Source organism: Eretmochelys imbricata, chromosome 11 (genome assembly GCF_965152235.1).
Source record: "Eretmochelys imbricata isolate rEreImb1 chromosome 11, rEreImb1.hap1, whole genome shotgun sequence".
Taxonomy (NCBI): Eukaryota; Metazoa; Chordata; order Testudines; family Cheloniidae; genus Eretmochelys; species Eretmochelys imbricata.
Genome location: NC_135582.1, coordinates 15,962,685 through 15,984,699, shown reverse-complemented (window position 1 = coordinate 15,984,699; position 22,015 = coordinate 15,962,685). Strand labels below are relative to the sequence as shown.

The window sequence follows — 22,015 nt, the reverse complement described above, 5'->3', positions numbered from 1 at the left end:
TTTTCAGCTTGGAAAAGAGACGACTAAGCGGGGATATGATATAGGTCTGTAAAATCGTGTCTGGTGTGGAGAAAGTAAATACGGAAGTTTCAGAGTAACAGCCGTGTTAGTCTGTATTCGCAAAAAGAAAAGGAGTACTTGTGGCACCTTAGAGACTAACCAATTTATTTGAGCATGAGCTTTCATGAGCTACAGCTCACTTCGTCGGATGCATACCGTGGAAACTGCAGAAGACATTATATACACACAGAGACCATGAAACAATACCTCCTTCCAGCCCACTGTCCTGCTGGTAATAGCTTATCTAAAGTGATCATCAAGTTGGGCCATTTCCCGCACAAATCCAGGTTTTCTCACCCTCCGCCCCCCACCCCCACCCCCGACACAAACTCACTCTCCTGCTGGTAATAGCCCATCCAAAGTGACAACTCTCTTCACAATGTGTATGATAATCAAGGTGGGCCATTTCCTGCACAAATCCAGGTTCTCTCACTCCCTCACCCCCCTCCAAAAACCACACACACAAACTCACTCTCCTGCTGGTAATAGCTTATCCAAAGTGACCTCTCTCCTACAATGTGCATGATAATCAAGGTGGGCTATTTCCGGCACAAATCCAGGTTTTCTCACCCCCCCACCCCACCCCCATACACACACAAACTCACTCTCCTGCTGGTAATAGCTTATCAAAAGTGATCATCAAGTTGGGCCATTTCCAGCACAAATCCAGGTTTTCTCACCCTCCACCCCACCACACACAAACTCACTCTCCTGCTGGTTGGATGGGCTATTACCAGCAGGAGAGTGAGTTTGTGTGTGGGGGGGTGGAGGGTGAGAGAACCTGGATTTGTGCTGGAAATGGCCCACCTTGATTATCATGCACATTGTAGGGAGAGTGATCACTTTGGATAAGGTATTACCAGCAGCTCGAGAGTGAGTTTGTGTGTGGGGAGGCGGAGGGTGAGAAAACCTGGATTTGTGCTGGAAATGGCCCAACTTGATGATCACTTTAGATAAGCTATTACCAGCAGGACAGTGGGCTGGGAGGAGGTATTGTTTCATGGTCTCTGTGTGTATATAATGTCTTCTGCAGTTTCCACGGTATGCATCCAATGAAGTGAGCTGTAGCTCACGAAAGCTCATGCTCAAATAAATTGGTTAGTCTCTAAGGTGCCACAAGTACTCCTTTTCTTTTTGTAAATATGGAAGTGTTATTTACTCCTCATAACATATGAACTAGGGGTCATCAAATGAAATTAATAGGCAGCAGGTTTAAAACAAAAGGAAGTATTTTTTTCACACAACGCGCAGTCAAGCTGTGGAATTCCTTGCGAGAGGATGTTGTGAAGGCCAAGACTATAACAGGGTTCAAAAAAGAACTAGATAAGTTCATGGAGGATAGCTCCATCAATGGCTATGAGCCAGGATGGGCAGGGATGGTGTGCCTAGCCTCTGTTTGCCAGAAGCTGGGAATGGCTGACAGGGGATGGATCACTTGATGATTACCTGTTCTGTTCATTCCCTCTGGGGCACCTGGCATTGGCCACTGCTGGAAGACAGGATACTGGGCTAGATGGACCTTTGGTCTGACCCAATTTGGCCCTTCTTATGTAAACAATCCCCCCCCCCAAAAAAAATTAACAAACTGTATTTTTCTTCTGAGGATCTCATTTCAAAACACTTTGAACACTTTATAACACTTGAAGTTATGTAGAGACTGGAAGCAACATCAGCTATCAGTTATAATCAGGCCCAGTGTGAACTGAACTGTCCTAAGCTCAACACCAGCTGACATCCTCTCGCTCATGAGAGAGTCAGAAGTCTGTCATGTGGGCAAGGAAGAACCCAGAGGAAGAGCACGTGGAACACCTACTCTTTCTGCCTTTCTTTCACTATAACGGTTCTACAGACTCTGAGCCTGCCATATTTTTCCTATTTGGCACAAAGAGAAGTGCAGGTGCTAACTTGTTTTTTCCTAGAAAGCTGTTTTCTGTGAATATAATGGTGAAAATTAACATTGGCTAAATTTCTTATTTTATTGCCAAACTTATCATTTGATGCCCCCCCCCCCAGAATATGAGGCTGAGATTTTCAAAAAAGCCTAAGGAAGTTAGGCACCCAAACACTACTGACATTCAAATGGGCACTTCACTAACTCCCTTAGGCTCATTTGAAAATCTCACTCTCGATAAATACATGCATTGCATTTTTTAAAGTGAATTTTGAAAAGTGTTAGCATGCATGCATTGCCAAGCTTATTTAGTATGTTTTCTGCTGGTCTAATATTAATTTTCCTGCTTGTGGAACATATAAAAATATTCCATATTTTTAACTTCCGTTTGCAAGAACAATCCCATTATACCAGATGGAGGGAAATAATCTGCCAAAACCACTAGCTGTAACCAGGAGACTGTAATTTACTGACACTCCACTTACACATTCGACACTCCCAGAATCATACAAAAAAGTGCAGGTGAGTTCAAGGTGAACCAGGACATTTTCAGCATGTCTCACACGATTATAAATCCCAAGATACTTGAGATGATCTTTTAATGGGAATTAAGAAACTAGCTCTTACTGGCTTTGCTTAAAAGTGCCAACATTCTGCAGCTGAGCTGCCCAGATGTTTACTCTGAGTGTGTCATTAGTGTTGCAGTGGTATAATCACTGACTGAAGATTCTCACTAAATGCAGGAAACCTCACTTGCTTGAAAATTATTTTGGAAAACTTCCCAGGTTATATATTGCAGAAGACTGAGTTAGTGTAGCAATAATTAATACATTGCCAGAATGAAGTAGAACTCCACATCTAAAAATGTTCTTAGTGCTTTGCCAAATAAGTGAAATGTTCATATACATGATCTGTCTTGACTGCATAAGTTAGTGAGTCAATCAAGGTTAGGTTGGGGGGACAGGAATCTTTTGTTTTGAACAAGTAAAAAAAATATTTTAAACCCACAATCCTATTCTTTTATTTTTCTCTGGTGGCTGTTTCTTGTATTTCTTTTTTCCTCTGGTCACTTGTCTAAGTGTTGTGCTCAACATTAAAATAATACATTTACTATGGGCTTTTTGTTTCAAAATCTAAGTTTTCCCAGTGATTTCTTTTGCAAGATTGGTTCTATTAGTTGTGTATGGGCTAAAATTCTGCCTTCAGAGTCAAACCTGCGATTTCCTCTGAATTTAGCAAGAGATGTGCATACACTCATCTGAGGGCAATAGCGAGCCTGAACGTGGTTTTAGCAAGGCCTACCCTTGCATACCCCTGTCATAAATATAAAGGGAAGGGTAACCACCTTTCTGTATACAGTCTATAAAATCCCTACTGGCCAGAGGCAAAGTCCTTTTACCTGTAAAGGGTTAAGAAGCTCGGGTAGCCTGGCTGGCACCTGGCCCAAAATGACCAATGGGGGCACAAGATACTTTCAAATCTGGAGCGGGGGGAAAGGCTTTTGTCTGTCTGTGTGATACCTTTGCCAGGAACAGATCAGGGATGCAAGCCCTCCAACTCCTGTAAAGTTAGTAAGTAATCTACCTAGAAAATGCATTAGGTTTTCTTTGTTTTGGCTTGTGAAATTCGCTGTGCTGGAGGAAATGTGTATTCCTGTTTTTGTGTCTTTTTGTAACTTAAGGTTTTGCCTAGAGGGATTCTCTGTGTTTTGAATCTGACTGCCTATAAGATTATCTTCCATTCTGATCTTACAGAGTTGTTCTTTTATCTTTTTTTGTTCTTCTAATAAATTCTGTTTTTTAAGAATCTGATTAGGTTTTTCGGGTCTTAAAAATCCAAGGCTGGTTTGTGCTCATATTGTTTATTCTCAAGCCTCCCCAGGAAAGGGGGTGTAAGGGCTTGGGGGGATATTTTGGGGAAATTGGAACTCCAAGTGGTCCTTTCCCTGATTAAATTGTTAAATCACTTGGTGGTGGCAATGTTTTACCTAATCCAAGGGCAAAGACTTTGTGCCTTGGGGAGGTTTTAACCTAAGCTGGTAGAAATAAGCTTAGGGGGTCTTTCATGCTGGCCCTCCCATCTGTACCCTAGAGTTCAGAGTGGGGAGGAAACCCTGACAACCCCAAGTTTGTCAGCACAGGTATTAGTGTGCATGTGCACAGGCCCTTTGAAAATAGTAGCATCCATGAAAAACCTTTTTATTGTGAGTATACCCAATTCTGGCCTAGTATTCTCCACCTTCCCCTCCCCCCAATTATGCTGCTTCTTTTCTTTTCATCTTGCCTATACCTTCACTACCTGGTTTTTGACCCTTTCCTTCTATAGATAACAAATGTTTCCAAATTAACATAAAATATTTTTCTTCAGTGATACTATTTCTTCTGGAACACTCTGATCCTTCTTCTACATCAAATGCATTAAATTCTTTCTGACATCAGCATTACCCCTTGGTTAAATCAGAGTCCTCAATTCAATTGGGTGTCATGTAGGCTTAGCTATATATAAAGCAATATTAGTTTTATAATGCTTCTTTCTGTTTCACTTTACTTTCCTCTAGGGATTTTTCTTCTTGTTTTCTTCAAATTTCCTGTAAAATAAAAGACATTTCCTCTTACTGAAGGTTGTTCTACAAAATGTTTATTCTCATAAAGATAAAAGAGAAGCAACTAGACAGACAAAGCTCCATTACTGTAATGTGGTTATCCGTTTTTTTTCTGTACATTATCTTTAAGCCTAACCAATGAGACGTCTCTTTCATAATTGTCTATGAAGTATATACCAGCAGAAGCTTAGTCTTTCCTCTTTTGTGCTGGGTAGTTTCCCTCCTTCAAACAGTTAATGTTGAGCATAGTGTTGTTATTATGACCAAGTCTGTGTTTTTTTTAATTTGTTGATAGTGTAGCAGCCAAATTCATCTGTTGTAGTCTACTAATGTCAATGAAATTACACTGAGAAGTAATATAGCCCTTCTGATGTACAAATAATTCAGTTGTTTGTAATAGGAATTATCTTGAGGTGAATGTCAGAATCTTTGGGGGAAAATGACCTTACATGTGTTAGTTACCCATATTATTACCTGTTTTTAGGTAACATTCAAAGCATCAAGATATTCAGTTTCACCAGATTTAAGATTTGTTCTTCTTGCATATGATGTTAAACAGGTAAGCAAATTACTCATACATTCAATTGTCTCATTAACTGACACTTTACATGTTTTATCATTTCTGATTTAACTTATGATTGCATTTAGTATAATTAGATACAAATATGCTTTATTTTTTCTCCCCCGGTGCTTTAAATGAAATTGATGGCAGTATCTATCTATCTATCTATCTATCTAGATAAATAGATCCTCAGCTGGTATAAATTAGTATAGCTCCTTTGAAATAGTGTTATGCTAATGATCTTATCTACAGTTTATAATTTGTAAAGAAAAAATAATGGAAATACACGCTTAATTATCCAAAGCTGAATTATCTAATGCTCCCTGCTATCCAAAAGAGATAATGTCATCTGTCATTTATAAAGGGTCAAACTCTAGACTAGTGATACTCAGACTGAGGCTGAAAAGCTGCAAGTGGCTCTTTATTATGTCTCCGGTTGCTCTTTGCTCACATGATATTAAAAGACTGGGTAATTTAGTTATTAACCGATCAGGATGCTTATACAATGTTATTAACCAATTGTAGAATACTCCGTTGGTCATTTTGCTGTGAGAATAGTGTGTGTGTGTGTGTGTGTGTGTGTGATATATACATATAAAGAGGGAGAGAGAAATGAAATAGTGCATTCAAACTACTGTGGCTCTTTTGGACATTGTTGATTGCTAATTTGGCCCCTGAACCACTGAGGTCTGAGTATCACAGCTCTAGACCCATTCAATTCATGGGAGTTTTACCGTTGTCTTCAGTAGCACTAGGATTTGGGCCATAGAAAGTCCCTCAGACTATATCCAAATGTATGTTTCTCATGATATTTGGATAACCAAGGCTGTGCAGAGTGTTAGTATTTTGGCATACAGTTTACATTAGTAAAACCATAATCTGATTATCTAAAATTTGAATCTTTTGGAACAGGAAAATTAAAGAAGGGTTTAAGTGTGGTAAACACAGAGAAGCCAAGATTTTGTCTCAAACACTGATTACATATAAAAGGTGAATTGGCATTCGCATTATTCACAAGACTTTGATAGACTGATGTATTAAATCACTATACAAATAAACCTTTTTTTCTTCTTTTTTAAGTTTTGGAACAATAAACTCTGAGTTACAAATTCCACAGAGGTGAAACATTTTGCTTCCCTTAATTTCAGAAATCAGTATTCAGAAATTGGTTCATATTAATTTTATTACTTATTTTTGATAAACCTCATGTTGGTAACTCACCTTAGACTTCTTGTGTTTAGCATGCTGAATTTCTTGCGATAAAAAATATTCATTTCCAGGTCAGAATAAAAGCCTAACAGGTGCACTGGTAACATTCCTTTATTGATTTCTAGACCTGTAACCTTAATGATTATGTCTGCAACTTGGAAAATATGTTGACAGCTAATAGAACATACTGGAGTGGTGTGATGTAAAGGAAAAGAAGTAACTTCTTAAAGACTGTTATTTATTTGAGTCTCATTTAAAGTCTATTGAATTAAATAGGAGCTTTTCCAATGAACAGTCTTCTTTCTTTCTTTCTTTCTTTCTTTCTTTCTTTCTTTCTTTCTTTCTTTCTTTCTTTCTTTCTTTCTTTCTTTTTCTTTTTACCAAGTTAAAAAGGAAGCAATTAATACTTTTTCTGTTCATTAATTTGTTCAGACAGGTGATGATTTTCTTTTAAAATTAATTTCTGCAAAAAATTCTAGGTCTGTCTTGGGCAACAGTTACATGGTATGTTTCTGTACCTTGACAATAGGTGTGTGACTCTCAAAATCTGAATTCCTGTGCAAATTCTAGTGATTACCATATGTTTTCCCATTATTTGCTTAAAACCTATTTTCTTTAAAATTCACACAAGTAAAATCATTTAGTAAAAAAGTTACAGAAAACAGCACAGAGGTGAAAATACAGTCAACACCACATTAACCGAATATGTACAGTAATCATCCAGCTATTGGGCCTGATCCAAAGCAGTTGAAGTCAGCCACCTGACTTCACTGGGCTTTCAGTCAGGGCCCCTGGCTACACATGAATTTGTACTATTTGCCAGATGAACTGTACTTGTATACTATGACAATGTGGTGTTTGTCTTATTAATACATATTAAAACCTAGCTCTTATATAGCACTTTTCCTCAGTAGATCGCACAGTGGTGTACAAAGGAAGACAGTAACTTTATCCCCATTTTATTGAGATACAGAGAGGGGGGCAGTGATGTGTCCAAGGACACCCAGCATTTCAGTGACAGAATTGGGACTAGAACCCAGATATCCTGCATACCAGTTCAGTGCTCTATCCACTAGGCTTGGCTCTCATCCGCTGTAAATTAGTATAACTCCTGAAGTCAAGAAAGCTACACCAATCAATCCCAATGAAGATCTGTCCTATAGGTATATGTGGTCAAACAGTATAAATCACTAAAACTGTTGCATAACATAATTTTATGCTATTATGGTTCATATGAGGTCAAATGTGTGTTTTCTCATCTCACGTCCTTGGTTCATTTAGAGAACTAGTCATGCCTGATCTTCTTAATTTATTTAAAACATTAATTTTGTTTCTGATGTTGTCATACTTCAGCTGCTGCTCCTCTGCGTTTTCTACATTATTTGCTTCATATTACTCCCGCTCTCACTTCCACTGTTAGGAGAGTGGGGTTTGCTTCTGCGTACAAGAAGCCCATGGGGGCAGTGCTAGGGGAACCCTGCAAAGATTCACAGGAAGCTAGTGGCATCTATTCAGGAGTGCCAGCTCTATTTGTTTTGCCTGGCCCCCTGCCACTATAGCTCTGTTACTGCTGACAGTAACCTGCCCCTGGAATTCTCCTTTAAGGGGGATCGGTTTTGTGAAGAGATGATGTCATAAAGGGTTAGAAGACATGATGTTCATTTCAGAGTAACAGTGTAAGTCTGTATTTGCAAAAAGAAAAGGAGTACTTGTGGCACCTTAGAGACTAACCAATTTATTTGAGCATAAGCTTTCGTGAGCTACAGCTCACTTCATCGGATGCATACTGTGGAAAATACAGAAGACGTTTTTATACACACAAACCATGAAAAAATGGGTGATTATCACTACAAAAGGTTTTCTCTCCCCCCACCCCACTCTCCTGCTGGTAATAGCTTATGTAAAGTGATCACTCTCCTTACAATGTGTATGATAATCAAGGTGGGCCATTTCCAGCACAAATCCAGGTTTTCTCCCCCCCACCCCCCACAAACCCACTCTCCTGTTGGTAATAGCTTATCTAAAGTGATCACTCTCCTTACAATGTGTATGATAATCAAGGTGGGCCATTTCCAGCACAAATCCAGGTTTTCTCCCCCCCACCCCCCACAAACCCACTCTCCTGTTGGTAATAGCTTATCTAAAGTGATCACTCTCCTTACAATGTGTATGATAATCAAGGTGGGCCATTTCCAGCACAAATCCAGGGTTTAACAAGAAAGTCGGGGGGGGGGGTAGGAAAAAACAAGGGGAAATAGGTTACCTTGCATAATGACTTAGCCACTCCCAGTCTCTATTCAAGCCTAAGTTAATTGTATCCAATTTGCAAATGAATTCCAATTCAACAGTCTGTCGCTGGAGTCTGGATTTGAAGTTTTTCTGTTGTAATATCGCAACTTTCATGTCTGTAATCGCGTGACCAGAGAGATTGAAGTGTTCTCCGACTGGTTTATGAATGTTATAATTCTTGACATCTGATTTGTGTCCATTTATTCTTTTACGTAGAGACTGTCCAGTTTGACTAATGTACATGGCAGAGGGGCATTGCTGGCACATGATGGCATATATCACATTGGTAGATGTGCAGGTGAACGAGCCTCTGATAGTGTGGCTGATGTTATTAGTCCCTGTGATAGTGTCCCCTGAATAGATATGTGGGCACAGTTGGCAACGGGCTTTGTTGCAAGGATAGGTTCCTGGGTTAGTGGTTCTGTTGTGTGGTATGTGGTTGCTGGTGAGTATTTGCTTCAGGTTGGGGGACTGTCTGTAGGCAAGGACTGGCCTGTCTCCCAAGATTTGTGAGAGTGTTGGGTCATCCTTCAGGATAGTTTGTAGATCCTTAATAATGCGTTGGAGGGGTTTTAGTTGGGGGCTGAAGGTGACCGCTAGTGGCGTTCTGTTATTTTCTTTGTTAGGCCTGTCCTGTAGTAGGTGACTTCTGGGAACTCTTCTGGCTCTATCAATCTGTTTCTTCACTTCTGCAGGTGGGTATGATGTTCATTCTCCCCCCAGCCCTTCCCTTGCAACCCTTTCCCAAGCAGAGATCCCCAGACATACTGACAACTGTCTCAAGGAAATCAATGTGTAGGTAAAAGTGTTTGGATTTGCTCTCATGAAATTAATTATAATTTCATAGATTTAAAATAATAGACTTCAAAATAGAAAATAAAGTATAATGCATATTCAATTATTTTAATGAGAGAAAGATCAGCCCGGATTCTTCCTTTAGTTGATGCCATCAAAAATGTATACTGTTATCATACAGAAGTATTTTCTTCTGGTAATGGAAGTTACCACTCTGTAGAGTAAATGTACAGTTTTCAGTGGCACTCATTATTGGGAACCACAACTGGACTGTTTTAAACCTTTAGAACGAGAGCCTTAGATGATATAAATCAGTATAGGGCTATTGACTACACTACCTGAGACTCTGACTCTTATTTTCCCTTACGCATTGTGCGTTATCAGTCATTTAATTGAATTGTAACCCCTTTGATTGGATTTAAGCTATTCATAAATATTTGGGTAATAGGTTTTTCTTTAATGAGAGTAATAGTTTACATATGTTTATCTGTGTTCCATTTTATGACAGAGTAATACAGCTGGTGCAGATGTATAAATCAATGGAGTTTTATAAAGAAGCTAGTGTAATTCAGCTGAACAGATTGAAGGAAAGTAGAGACAAATGTTTGTTCAAGACATTTGTCGTGAAATTGTAATTAGAAACAAGGTTATTTTGATGTTTGGATTAAAAATAAATGTTGAGTTAAATTAAATAGTTGAATATTTATTTTACCATAGTCAGCATTTTCTCTAATCTATTTTATGCTTTGAACGGCAAACCTGAATTAAATTTGCAGTTGTTTCAGCACAATTAAGATTGTCCTTTAAGCATAATGGGACATAAATCTGCATGAAAATAAGCCATCTTTGAATACAAAAGTAATAATTGACTGAATCATTTAAATCATGCCTAATCAAAGGAACAAAGGAATCAAACTGTGCCACAGCAGCTGGTTTAGCATTGCTTTCTAAACTTGGTATGTGTCAAAATACAGCCTTTATCATGTGCAAGATAGTTGTGTTAGGAAATAATCTTTACATGAGGGCATATTGATTTCTCTACACACGTTTGTCTCCATCTTTATGACAGCGCACTACATAACGTGGCTTGATGTTAAGTAAAACTGAGAGGTACCGTCACCTTAGGGATTACTTGTAACAATAGCGAGGTGGGAGCTGTGGAAGTGGTGGGAGTGGTTTCACTGTTTTCACGACTGTGTAGCTTCACATTTTCCCAGTTCTCTCTCCTGTTCTCCACAATTCCGTGACTTTGCCAAAACTCACATGAATCAGCTGAGGGCAGCTCAGACTTCCATTACTGATGCTCATGCTATTTGGCGAACATCCCTGAAAAAGGTTCTTGCTTTACCAAGTAGCTAACCAACAGGTGAGAACTAATGTGAGGAATGAAAGTGGCCTATATTCTCACAGGATGTGAAAAACATGGCAGTAGTTAGACCATTGCCCTGTGCCATCCGTACATTTATTGCATACAGGATGAGAAGGATTGGAAATGGTAAATCTTTGATTTTCTGATAAGATTATAATTCTCAGCGAAGGTCTGGAGTGGGTGATGTGATATTCAAAATGGATGGAGGCTATATTTGGAAGCCAGTGAGGCGTTTGAGAGAAGCAATTACCTCAGTGTTGCTTTTAATAAGTGACATGACTGAAATCTGTCATTTCAATCTTCTTTTTTTAATTCCAGTACATGTTGATAGTAACAGCTGCCAAAAGGTAGGTAAAGTTCTGCTCATAAAAAAAGGAAAACTGCATATGCTTATTCCACCTTCCCTTCTGCAGTGGCCCTAAAAGATGGCACAGTTTTGTACACAAGCATGCCCTGACCACTAAGGAACTCAGGAAGTTTCTCCAAGGGGTGTGTGGATCTTCATTCCTCCCCAGAGCAGCGTTACCTCAGAAGGGTTTGATCCAAAGTCCATTGAAGTGAACGTGAGGCTTTCCAAATACTTCAGTAGGCTCTGGATCACATCCTAAAGCATGACCTCGCCACTCCCTCACCAGAACTCAGCTTCACACTGAAGATAGAGCTTGTGAATTGGAGCAAATTCCCTTCTCCTTTCCTCACCACTTCTCTCTCATCATATCTCCCTTTTTTCTTTGTTTTGACTTTGTGATCCCTTTCTTCTGATCCCTTTTTGTCTGCCACGGGCCCTCTCTCGCCTTCAAATGCTTTCTTAATGCCAACTTATTTTAGGAACATTTCCTATCATCTCTAATCATCTACAACTTACCTTTCTTGAATTAAGTTACATTTGCACATTTTAGTTCCTGATTCACGAAAGCACTCATGGTATGAACTTAGCTGCATCCCCATTCAGGAAGCTAGGAAATATAAGCATGTGCTTGCCTGGAATGGGTCTTTAGACTGTAAGCCAGTCTGACTAGGGAATGTGTGTAAAACAATGCTAGTTTATAGCACTGTAAATGGTGGATGGATGTGTGTAATGTCTCCAGATGCTGCTGCTGTGATAGAGTGCTACATCACTGACCCACCATCTAATTCATTGTTTGTTCTGTTGGAAGCCATACACCAGAAGAAGTGATTTTTAATAATCAGTTAGGGTAAGTGCAGGATGAAGGAGAATGCAAGCCTGTGCAGAAAGAAGAGGAGGAAGCTGAGTCATGACACTAACTGTGTTTTGAATTGATCGTTCTATGTGAATGAACAATATTTCAAAACACTTCCTGAAAAGTTGTAGTTTAATGCACCAAACAACGTAATGACTCAAGCACAGCAAGATAGTTGAAGAGAAATCATGAGAGATTGAAGTTTCTTATCTGCTGTGCAGGGATGCTTATCACCACTCCACTGTTGTTATATGTATTTTTACAGAATAATAACAGAGCTGACCACAATCTACAAAGAACTGAGGGTAAATTGCAAGAAGTGGCACACTCATCGAGCTTTTTCAGTTTGCCTATGATATTAGCTTTTAGAGAGCACTGCAAAAGATCTACAAGAGTTTATTTGCAGATTAGAAGAATCCAGGAGAAAAAAATGCATTAAGGCCTTAAATTATGGTTATCTGTTATGCATTATGAGATAATCTTCCTACCAATTACTTGGCAGTTAAATGTTCAGTTATGTCAGTAATCTTATCTTCTTGGTCTGTGAAATTAATTATGGTAATTGTTCTGCTGAAATTGAAAGAGAGGAAAATCAGTTTGCTGATTGTTTTCTTGTTCTAGAGACTATTCAGAATTAGAATAAACAATGTGAAATATCAAAATGATACAGGTGTTTTCAACAAAATGATGCCGTACTGTTATGGAAGACTGACTATGGAGTATTATTTCCCAGGAGACACTAACTGTAGGTTGGTGATGTTATCATTTAACAAAGCCGCCCCCCTGAATTCACCTGCACACCACTCATTTTTGGAGTACTTCATATGAAATAAGGAACTGAAATCAGCATCCCATCCTCAATTCTACTGTCTTTAAAAATGCTGCCCACATACCTCAATGGGCAGAGCAACTTGCTGGGGCCAGTGGTGAAATGGGACAGTCTCAGCAGCAAGGAAGGGAAATACTCATTCTGGCACACTAGGTAGCTCTTTCCCTGGGAATCTCTGGCCATGGGGGAGGCATGCTGATTGGCCAGCATTCCCTAGCTCCCAGAATTTAACCTGGTGCGTGGGCCATGTGGAGCTTCTTTCAACTCTTCAACTCAGCAGCACAACTCTTCCTTCCCCCCGCCCCTGAACTAGGAACAGGAATCTGGCTGGACAGATGCTGTGGGTCTAGCTGATTGCCTGTTTGGGGGTCAGGTTGGAATTGTTTCTACCATGGGCCAATTGGCAGAGAACCAGGGAGGGTTTTTTTGCCTTCCTCACTGCGCCTTCACGCCACAGTGGCTTAAGTAGGAATGCGCTTAGTACCTTACTGAGGTACTTGGGTTGACTTGTTTATTTGTTGCAACTTATGGCCAGTTTCAAGTGTGGTTAAAAGAATAGAATGAACAGTTCTCTGAGAGAAAAGGCCTGGGATTTTGGTGATGGGCCTTTGTCTCACAGGTGAGACCTTGTGGCCTCGTGGCCCATCCTTCTGCACCCTCTTCCCCTTGGAGGAGGATGTTAGGACTCAGAGAGAGCTGAGTCCTGCAGGTAGGCTGAGGAGAGCCTACCCTGAGTAACAGGTTATATGGTAAGGAGCCCTGTAACCCCAACACTGGGGAACCAATTAAATGCCTGGTAATAGAGAGTATGGGTGATGGGTGGGTAGCAACCCCTGCTCCGGGTGAAAATTTAATAAAAGTTATAGCCCACCACTTAATTCCATGCATGTCTGTCTCTTTGTGCCCCTATGTCCGCATCAAAGGCAGGTTTCTTCAGATTTTATGTTACTCACACATAGGAACATAAGAATGGCCATACTGGGTCAGACCAAAGGTCCATCTAGCCCAGTATCCTGTCTTCCGTCAGTGGCCAATACCAGGTGCCCCAGAGGGAATGAACAGAACAGGTAATCATCTCGTGATCCATCCCCTGTTGCCCATTCCCAGCTTCGGGCAAACAGAGGCTAGGCACACCATCCGTGCCCATCCTGGCTAATAGGAGCCTGGGTTTACAGGCTCAAACTCGTGGAGCTAACGTAACTCGTGGGGCTATCCTCCATGAACTTATCTAGTTCCTTTTTGAACCTTGTTATAGTCTTGGCCTTCTCAGCATCCTCTGGCAAGAAGTTCCACAGGTTGACTGTGCATTGTGTGAACAAATACTTCCTTGTGTTTGTTTTAAACGTTGCCTATTAATTTCATTTGGTGACCCCCTAGTTCTTGTATTATAAGGAGTAAATAACACTTCCTTATTTACTTTCTCCACACCAGTCATGATTTTATAGACTTCTATCATATCCCCCCTTAGTCATCTCTTTTCCAAGCTGAAAAGTCCCAGTCTTACTAATCTTTCTTCATACGGCAGCCATTCCGTACCCCTAATCATTTTTTTTGCCCTTTTTTGAACCTTTTCCAATTCCAATATATCTTTTTTGAGATGGGACGACGACATCTGCATGCAGTATTCAAGATGTGGGCGTACCATGGATTTATATACAGGCAATATGATTTTCCCATCTTCTTATCTATCCCTTTCTTAATGATTCCCAACATTCTGTTAGCTTTTTGAACTGCAACTGCTCATTGAGTGGATGTTTTCAGAGAACTATCCACAATGACTCCAAGATCTCTTTCTTGAGTGGTAACATCTAATTTAGTCCCCATCATTTTACATGTATAGTTGGGATTATGTTTTCCAATGTGCATTACTTTGCATTTATCAACATTGAATTTCATCTGCCATTTTGTTGCCAGTCACCCCGTTTTGAGAGATCCCTTTGTAACTCTTTGCAGTCTGCCTTGGACTTAACTATCTTGAGTAGTTTTGTATCATCTGCAAATTTTACCACCTCACTGTTTACCCCTTTTTCCAGATCGTTTATGAATTAGTTGAATAAGACTGGTCCCAGTAACAGACACCTCTATTTACCTCTCTCCATTCTGAAAACTAACCATTTATTCCTACCGTTTGTTTCCTATCTTTTAACCAGTTACCAATCCATGAGAGAACCTTCCCTCTTATCCCATGACTGCTAACTTTGCTTAAGAGCCTTTGATGACAGACCATGTCAAAGGCTTTCTGAAAATCTAAATACACTGTATCCACTGGGTCCCCCTTGTCCACGTGCTTGTTGACCCCCTCAAAGAATTTTAGTAGATTGATGAGGCATGATTTTCCTTTACAAAAATCATGTTGATTATTCCCCAACAATAGTGTCTGACAATTCCCTCATCTATGTGTCTGACAATTTTGTTCTTTACTATAGTTTGAACCAGTTTGCCCGGTACTGAAGTCAGGCTTACTGTCTTTTAATTGCTGGGGTCACCTCTGGAGCCCTTTTTAAAAATTGGCGTCACATTAGCTATCCTCCAGTCATTTGGTACAGAAGCTAATTTAAATGATAGTAGTTAAATGACAGTTAGTAGTCCTGCAATTTCACGTTTGAGTTCCTTCAGAACTCTTGGGTGAATACCTGGTTCTGGTCTTGGTGACTTATTAATGTTTAGTTTATAAATTTGTTCCAAAACCTCCTCTAATGATACCTCAATCTGGGAGCGTTCCTCAGATTTGTCACTTTAAAAGAATGGCTCAGGTTTGGGAATCTCCCTCACGTCCTCAGACGTGAAGACCGATGCAAAGAATTCATTTAGTTTCTCCGCAATGGCCTTATTTTCCTTGAGAGTCTTTAGCATCTCGATTGTCCAGTGGTCCCACTGGTTGTTTAGCAGGTTTCCTGTTTCTGATATACTTAAAAATTTTTTTGCTGTTACTTTTTGAGTCTTTGGCTAGCTGTACTTCAAATTCATTTTTGGCCTTCCTAATTATATTGTTACACTTCAGTTGCCAGAGTTTATGCTCCTTTCTATTTTCCTCACTGGGATTTAACGTCCACTTTTTAAAGGATGCCTTTTTGCCTCTCACTGCTTCTTTTACTTTGTTTTTAGCCAGGGTGGCTCTTTTTTGTTTTTTTTACTATTTTTTTTTTTAATTGGGGTGTACATTTAAGTTGAGCCTCTATTATGTTGTCTTTAAAAAGTTTCCATGCAGCTTGCAGGGATTTTATTTTTGTGCTGCACCTTTTAATTTCTGTTTAACTAACTTCCTCATTTTTGTATAGTCCCCCTTTCTGAATTAAATTCTACAGTGTCGGGCCGTTGTGGTGTTTTCGCTGCCACATATATTTGTGGACTTTCAGATAGTGATGATTTATTTTTACTTGGCATGGGTCCAGAACAACACCCTGGATGCAGATGCTCCTGAACATTGTGAGGTTTGACTTTAACCCCAGATCCAGATTTTACCATTTGTCCCTATTTCTATCTCAATCTCCCCAAAAGATCAGAAACCTACTCAACTTAAGGGTTATCAGAATCAATCCAGACAGGAATTTTATTCCTCATGTGCATCCATAGCTAAAGAAAATAAAAAGAATTTCCAAAAATGAGGAAGTTCGTTTCTGCACTTCACTTTGAGATTCTCCAGTTGTTATTTAGCTAATAAGTATTGAAACAACGTGTACATGAAAGGCTAGATTTTCAGCTGGTCATTGCAATTAAATGGGCTATCCCCATTTACCTTAGTTGAGGATCTGGCCTTTAAACACTCTTCTTGTATTTTACATCAAAGTTCCAACTGTGTAGAACGGATTTCATAAATAATAATAGCTATACTGAAGGTGACCATGGTATACCGCGTATTTATTATATATATTTGATTTTTTAAAATGACCATGTGTTAGTTTTGTAGCACCATAGAAGTGCATGACATTTTACAGACATATAAAAACATGAGATATCTACCTGAGGAGATTTCCAATCCTGCAAACATTTAATATCAGTGTGTAATACTTGCTGCCATGAATTCTCATTGACTGTAATGGGGCTAGTTGCATTAGTCAGCATGCACACCCAGTATTAAGTGTTTCCAGAACTGGACCTTAATTATATGATGCAAAGAATAACGAAAACAGGCCTTGGTGAGTAGGAGACAGGAAACAATATGAAGGTTGAGACAATTATAAACAATGGAAAGGGAATATTATTTATGTTGTGAATATATTGGGAACATACTGTGGTTTACTATGGGTCCAATTCTTACTCTATCCACAGTGAGTAGTACCTTATTATAAAATTATTATTTGGGATCCTATATATATAATATGATCCCTATATACCGACAATGATCCAGCAATGTATTTTCTTCATTGGCCAAAGTACTACATTATTCTAGGTGTTTCTGAGATCGAAATGTTAAATCTTGAACTCGCAAACATTGGAGGACTTTGTCATATACCCCAGAAGACACTGATTCTTTGAACTGTTAGATGGATTGTGCTTCTCCATTAACTTTATAGTGTCATATATGAAAAGGTTAATATCCTTTTTCCATACCTTTTTAACCGACAACCAACTACAGAAAATTCAGTTAATGGAGTTACACTGGATTTACACCACTGCTGGGAGAGCAATACAGCAGTGCATAGACAATCCAGGAAGTTTTTTGGAAAACGTAGGGGACAATTTCATGGTGCAAGTGCTAGAGGAGCCAACTAGGGGGTAAGCTTTTCTTGACCTGCTGCTCACAAACCGGGAAGAACTAGTGGGGGAAGCAAAAGTGGATGGGAATTTGGGAGACAGTGACCATGAGTTGGTTGAGTTCAGGATCCTGACACAGGGAAGAAAGGTAAGCAGCAGGATACGGACCCTGAACTTCAGGAAAGCAGACTTCGACTCCCTCAGGGAATAGATGGGTAGGATCCCCTGGGGGACTAACATGAAGGGGAAAGGAGTCCAGGAGAGCTGGCTGTATTTCAAGGAATCCCTGTTGAGGTTACAGGGACAAACCATCCCGATGTGTCGAAAGAATAGTAAATATGGCAGGCGACCAGCTTGGCTTAACGGTGAAATCCTAGAGGATCTTAAACATAAAAAAGCTTACAAGAAGTGGAAGGTTGGACATATGACCAGGGAAGAGTATAAAAATATTGCTTGGGCATGTAGGAATGAAATCAGGAGGGTCAAATCGCACCTGGAGCTGCAGCTAGCAAGAGATGTCAAGAGTAACAAGAAGGGTTTCTTCAGGTATGTTGGCAACAAGAAGAAAACCAAGGAAAGTGTGGGCCCCTTACTGAATGAGGGAGGCAACCTAGTGACAGAGGATGTGGAAAAAGCTAATGTACTCAATGCTTTTTTTGCCTCTGTCTTCACTAACAAGGTCAGCTCCCAGACTGCTGCGCTGGGCATCACAGCATGGGGAGTAGATGGCCAGCCCTCTGTGGAGAAAGATGTGGTTAGGGACTATTTAAAAAAGCTGGACGTGCACAAGTCCATGGGGCCGGACGAGTTGCATCCGAGAGTGCTAAAGGAATTGGTGGCTGTGATTGCAGAGCCATTGGTCATTATCTTTGAAAACTCGTGGCGAACAGGGGAAGTCCCAGATGACTGGAAAAAGGCTAATGTAGTGCCAATCTTTAAAAAAGGGAAGGAGGAGGATCCTGGGAACTACAGGCCAGTCAGCCTCACCTCAGTCCCTGGAAAAATCATGGATCAGGTCCTCAAAGAATCAATCCTGAAGCACTTACATGAGAGGAAAGTGATCAGGAACAGTCAGCATGGATTCACCAAGGGAAGGTCATGCCTGACTAATCTAATCGCTTTCTATGATGAGATTACTGGTTCTGTGGATGAAGGGAAAGCAGTGGATATATTGTTTCTTGACTTTAGCAAATCTTTTGACACGGTCTCCCACAGTATTCTTGTCAGCAAGTTAAAGAAGTATGGGCTGGATGAATGCACTATAAGGTGGGTAGAAAGTTGGCTAGATTGTCGGGCTCAACGTGTAGTGATCAATGGCTCCATGTCTAGTTGGCAGCCGGTGTCAAGTGGAGTGCCCCAGGGATTGGTCCTAGGGCTGGTTTTGTTCAATATCTTCATTAATGATCTTGAGGATGGGGTGGATTGCACTCTCAGCAAATTTGCGGATGATACTAAACGAGGAGGAGTGGTAGATACACTGGAGGGTAGGGATAGGATACAGAGGGACCTAGACAAATTGGAGGATTGGGCCAAAAGAAATCTGATGAGGTTCAATAAGGATAAGTGCAGGGTCCTGCACTTAGGACGGAAGAACGCAATGCACCGCTACAGACTAGGGACCGAATGGCTAGGCAGCAGTTCTGCGGGAAAGGACCTAGGAGTAACAGTGGACGAGAAGCTGGATATGAGTCAGCAGTGTGCCCTTGTTGCCAAGAAGGCCAATGGCATTTTGGGATGTATAAGTAGGGGCATAGCGAGCAGATCGAGGGACGTGATCGTCCCCTCTATTCGACATTGGTGAGGCCTCATCTGGAGTACTGTGTCCAGTTTTGGGCCCCACACTACAAGAAGGATGTGGATAAATTGGAGAGAGTCCAGCGAAGGGCAACAAAAATGATTAGGGGTCTGGAACACATGAGTTATGAGGAGAGGCTGAGGGAACTGGGATTGTTTAGTCTGCAGAAGAGAAGAATGAGGGGGGATTTGATAGCGGCTTTCAACTACCTGAGAGGTGGTTCCAGAGAGGATGGTTCTAGACTATTCTCAGTGGTAGAAGAGGACAGGACAAGGAGTAATGGTCTCAAGTTGCAGTGGGGGAGGTTTAGGTTGGATATTAGGAAAAACTTTTTCACTAGGAGGGTGGTGAAACACTGGAATGCGTTACCTAGGGAGGTGGTGGAATCTCCTTCCTTAGAAGTTTTTAAGGTCAGGCTTGACAAAGCCCTGGCTGGGATGATTTATTTGGGGATTGGTCCTGCTTTGAGCAGGGGGTCGGACTAGATGACCTCCTGAGGTCCCTTCCAACCCTGATATTCTATGAGAATACATTTTGGCCTGCAATCTTTGAAACTAACAAAAATGGAAATTGCTTCTGCTGTCAAAATGTTGTAGTAATAATTTGGTATATTTTTTTTCTTTCCGATTTAGAATTTCCACAAATGGAATTTAAGTGATTAGAATTGATGTTTTACATCTTGTCTTACAAAATTTTATTGGAAGTGAAACTCATGATAGATATGCTTTGCTGCTGTTCACTAAAAACGAATTCAGGGCATTTATCTTTTATAAAAATATGTATTGACAGAACAAGTATTTCCTTTCAATAGTATTGACAGTCAGACTAAGTCGGAATAGTATTATCTGAAGAATAATCATTAATGTCTGACTGAAATTCCAAGGTCCAACCGATAAACTTAGCACATTACTCAACATTGGTGTGTTCAGTATCCTACATTGAGGTGGCTTTTTTTTTTTAAAATTCACTGTTGATACTCTGGAGTATCTACTGAACACTGAGTATTCATTGGAGAAGGCTATTCATATTTACTATAATGATGAATTCCATTAGAGTAGAGGAAACTGCTAGGAAAGTCATTCTGTAATTGTAAGCCAGAATATGGCAAATTGTAGAAACCACCAATGACATAAACTCTGGTGTATATGGGTGCCTTTTGCGTATTGGCATTTTTTTTCATTTAAAATTGTGACTTCTATATTTTTTGTTATTACAGAGCTGTGATTTCCCCACCCATGCAGTTTATTTTACTATGCCAAACAAGTCATCCTAGTCATCAGCCTAGAAGTGGTAAATAAAACTATGAAACAAGAACAGAGATGGGGAGGAAGGAATGAGAGGCTCTACTAATGGCAACACAGAAAATGTAGGTGGAGAGTCAGGGGAGGATATAGTGACATAAACCAAAGGATGAGATGGTCTCAAACATGAGTGTTGTCAGCAGAGATTACTTCTCTTATTCTGCAGTGATGTCTACAGATTTCACACGTAAATGAGTGGAGCCAAAAAAGTGGCAAAATTTGGCATGCATGTGCTTATACCATACAAATAACATCAATTTTTAAAGAGTTTTAGACCATTTCAGTTAAAACCACTTTGCTTTCAGGACAAATTAATATTAAAAGCAAGTTTGATTTGGGGCCAGATTGCATACTACATGCTTCTGTTGAGTTATACATTACTTCTCAAATGTTCTCATAGACTGCAGTAGACTTTTGGAGGTGTAAGGGTGTACTCAACATGAGTAAAGGTTGCAAACCCTAGGCCCTTGTGAGTAATTTCATGTAGCAGAGAAGTATTTACTTAAATATTGTAGTTGGCTGCTAAGACATTTTACTATAACAAGTAAATGTTACAGACCTTACCTCCATGAAAAAAATTTCTCCGGTATATCATCCATGGAGTTAAATAATATAGATAACTTTTTACTTTGGTAACATACTGAAGTAAATTGCATTTGGACAAGCCCCACTTTGTACCAGAGCATCACATCAATATTAGGCATTTGCATTGATCTAACTATCTAAACATAATTGCACTGGTGCAGAATTCCTTAATGTAGACAAAGCTATAGCAAGGGATCTGTAGGAAACAGGTAGTATTGTTGTGTGGTAGTGCCCAGAAGCTCCTGTTACGATTGGGCACCACAGTGCTGAGTGTTGTACAAAGATAAAACAAAAGTCTCTCTCTACTTGTTTAACTGAATCAGCAGTTTCCTTCATCTTCTGAACAATTATAGGGAATAGAATTCTAGCTCCTCATCTCACACTGTCAGCACTATGCCATCTTTGTCTTTTTGCCTGTTCTATATAATGGTAATGCCCAGAAATGCCCCAGAAATGTCCTTTTAACTAAAGCGTGTGTCCATCATAGTCCATGAACAAATTATTGAATTTCATATAGTTTATTATTATGAACTGTAAAAACTGTTAAAAACTTCCCTTATAACCCATTGTCTATACGAGCCATTTTATAGGAGGTAGTGGAGGTATATTTAGATAAAAAACTGATTTTGCACTTATGTTGCAACACACATATTTTTAGAAGATGAGGTTCTGGTGACATTTTACTCAAATAGATGTCTTTCAAGAGACTCTTCTTCAGCAAGGTGGATTGGAGAAATGAGTTTATAAGAATGAAATCAGGCTGGACGAACTGAATAAATCAACAGGGCAAGTAATGTTAGGAGTTCTAACTGGAAACAGTACTAAATGATT

General features: G+C 39.9%; 1 protein-coding gene across 1 annotated transcript in view; it reads left to right on the top strand.

Annotated features, from left to right (window-relative positions):
• DPP10 (dipeptidyl peptidase like 10) overlaps nucleotides 1–22,015 on the top strand; it is a 434,888-nt gene that overhangs the window by 251,613 nt on the left and 161,260 nt on the right. Inside the window, exon 5 of the mRNA XM_077829757.1 lies at nucleotides 5,038–5,112. Within this exon, the coding sequence (XP_077685883.1) occupies nucleotides 5,038–5,112 (75 nt within the window). The remainder of the gene's footprint in view (nucleotides 1–5,037; nucleotides 5,113–22,015) is intronic.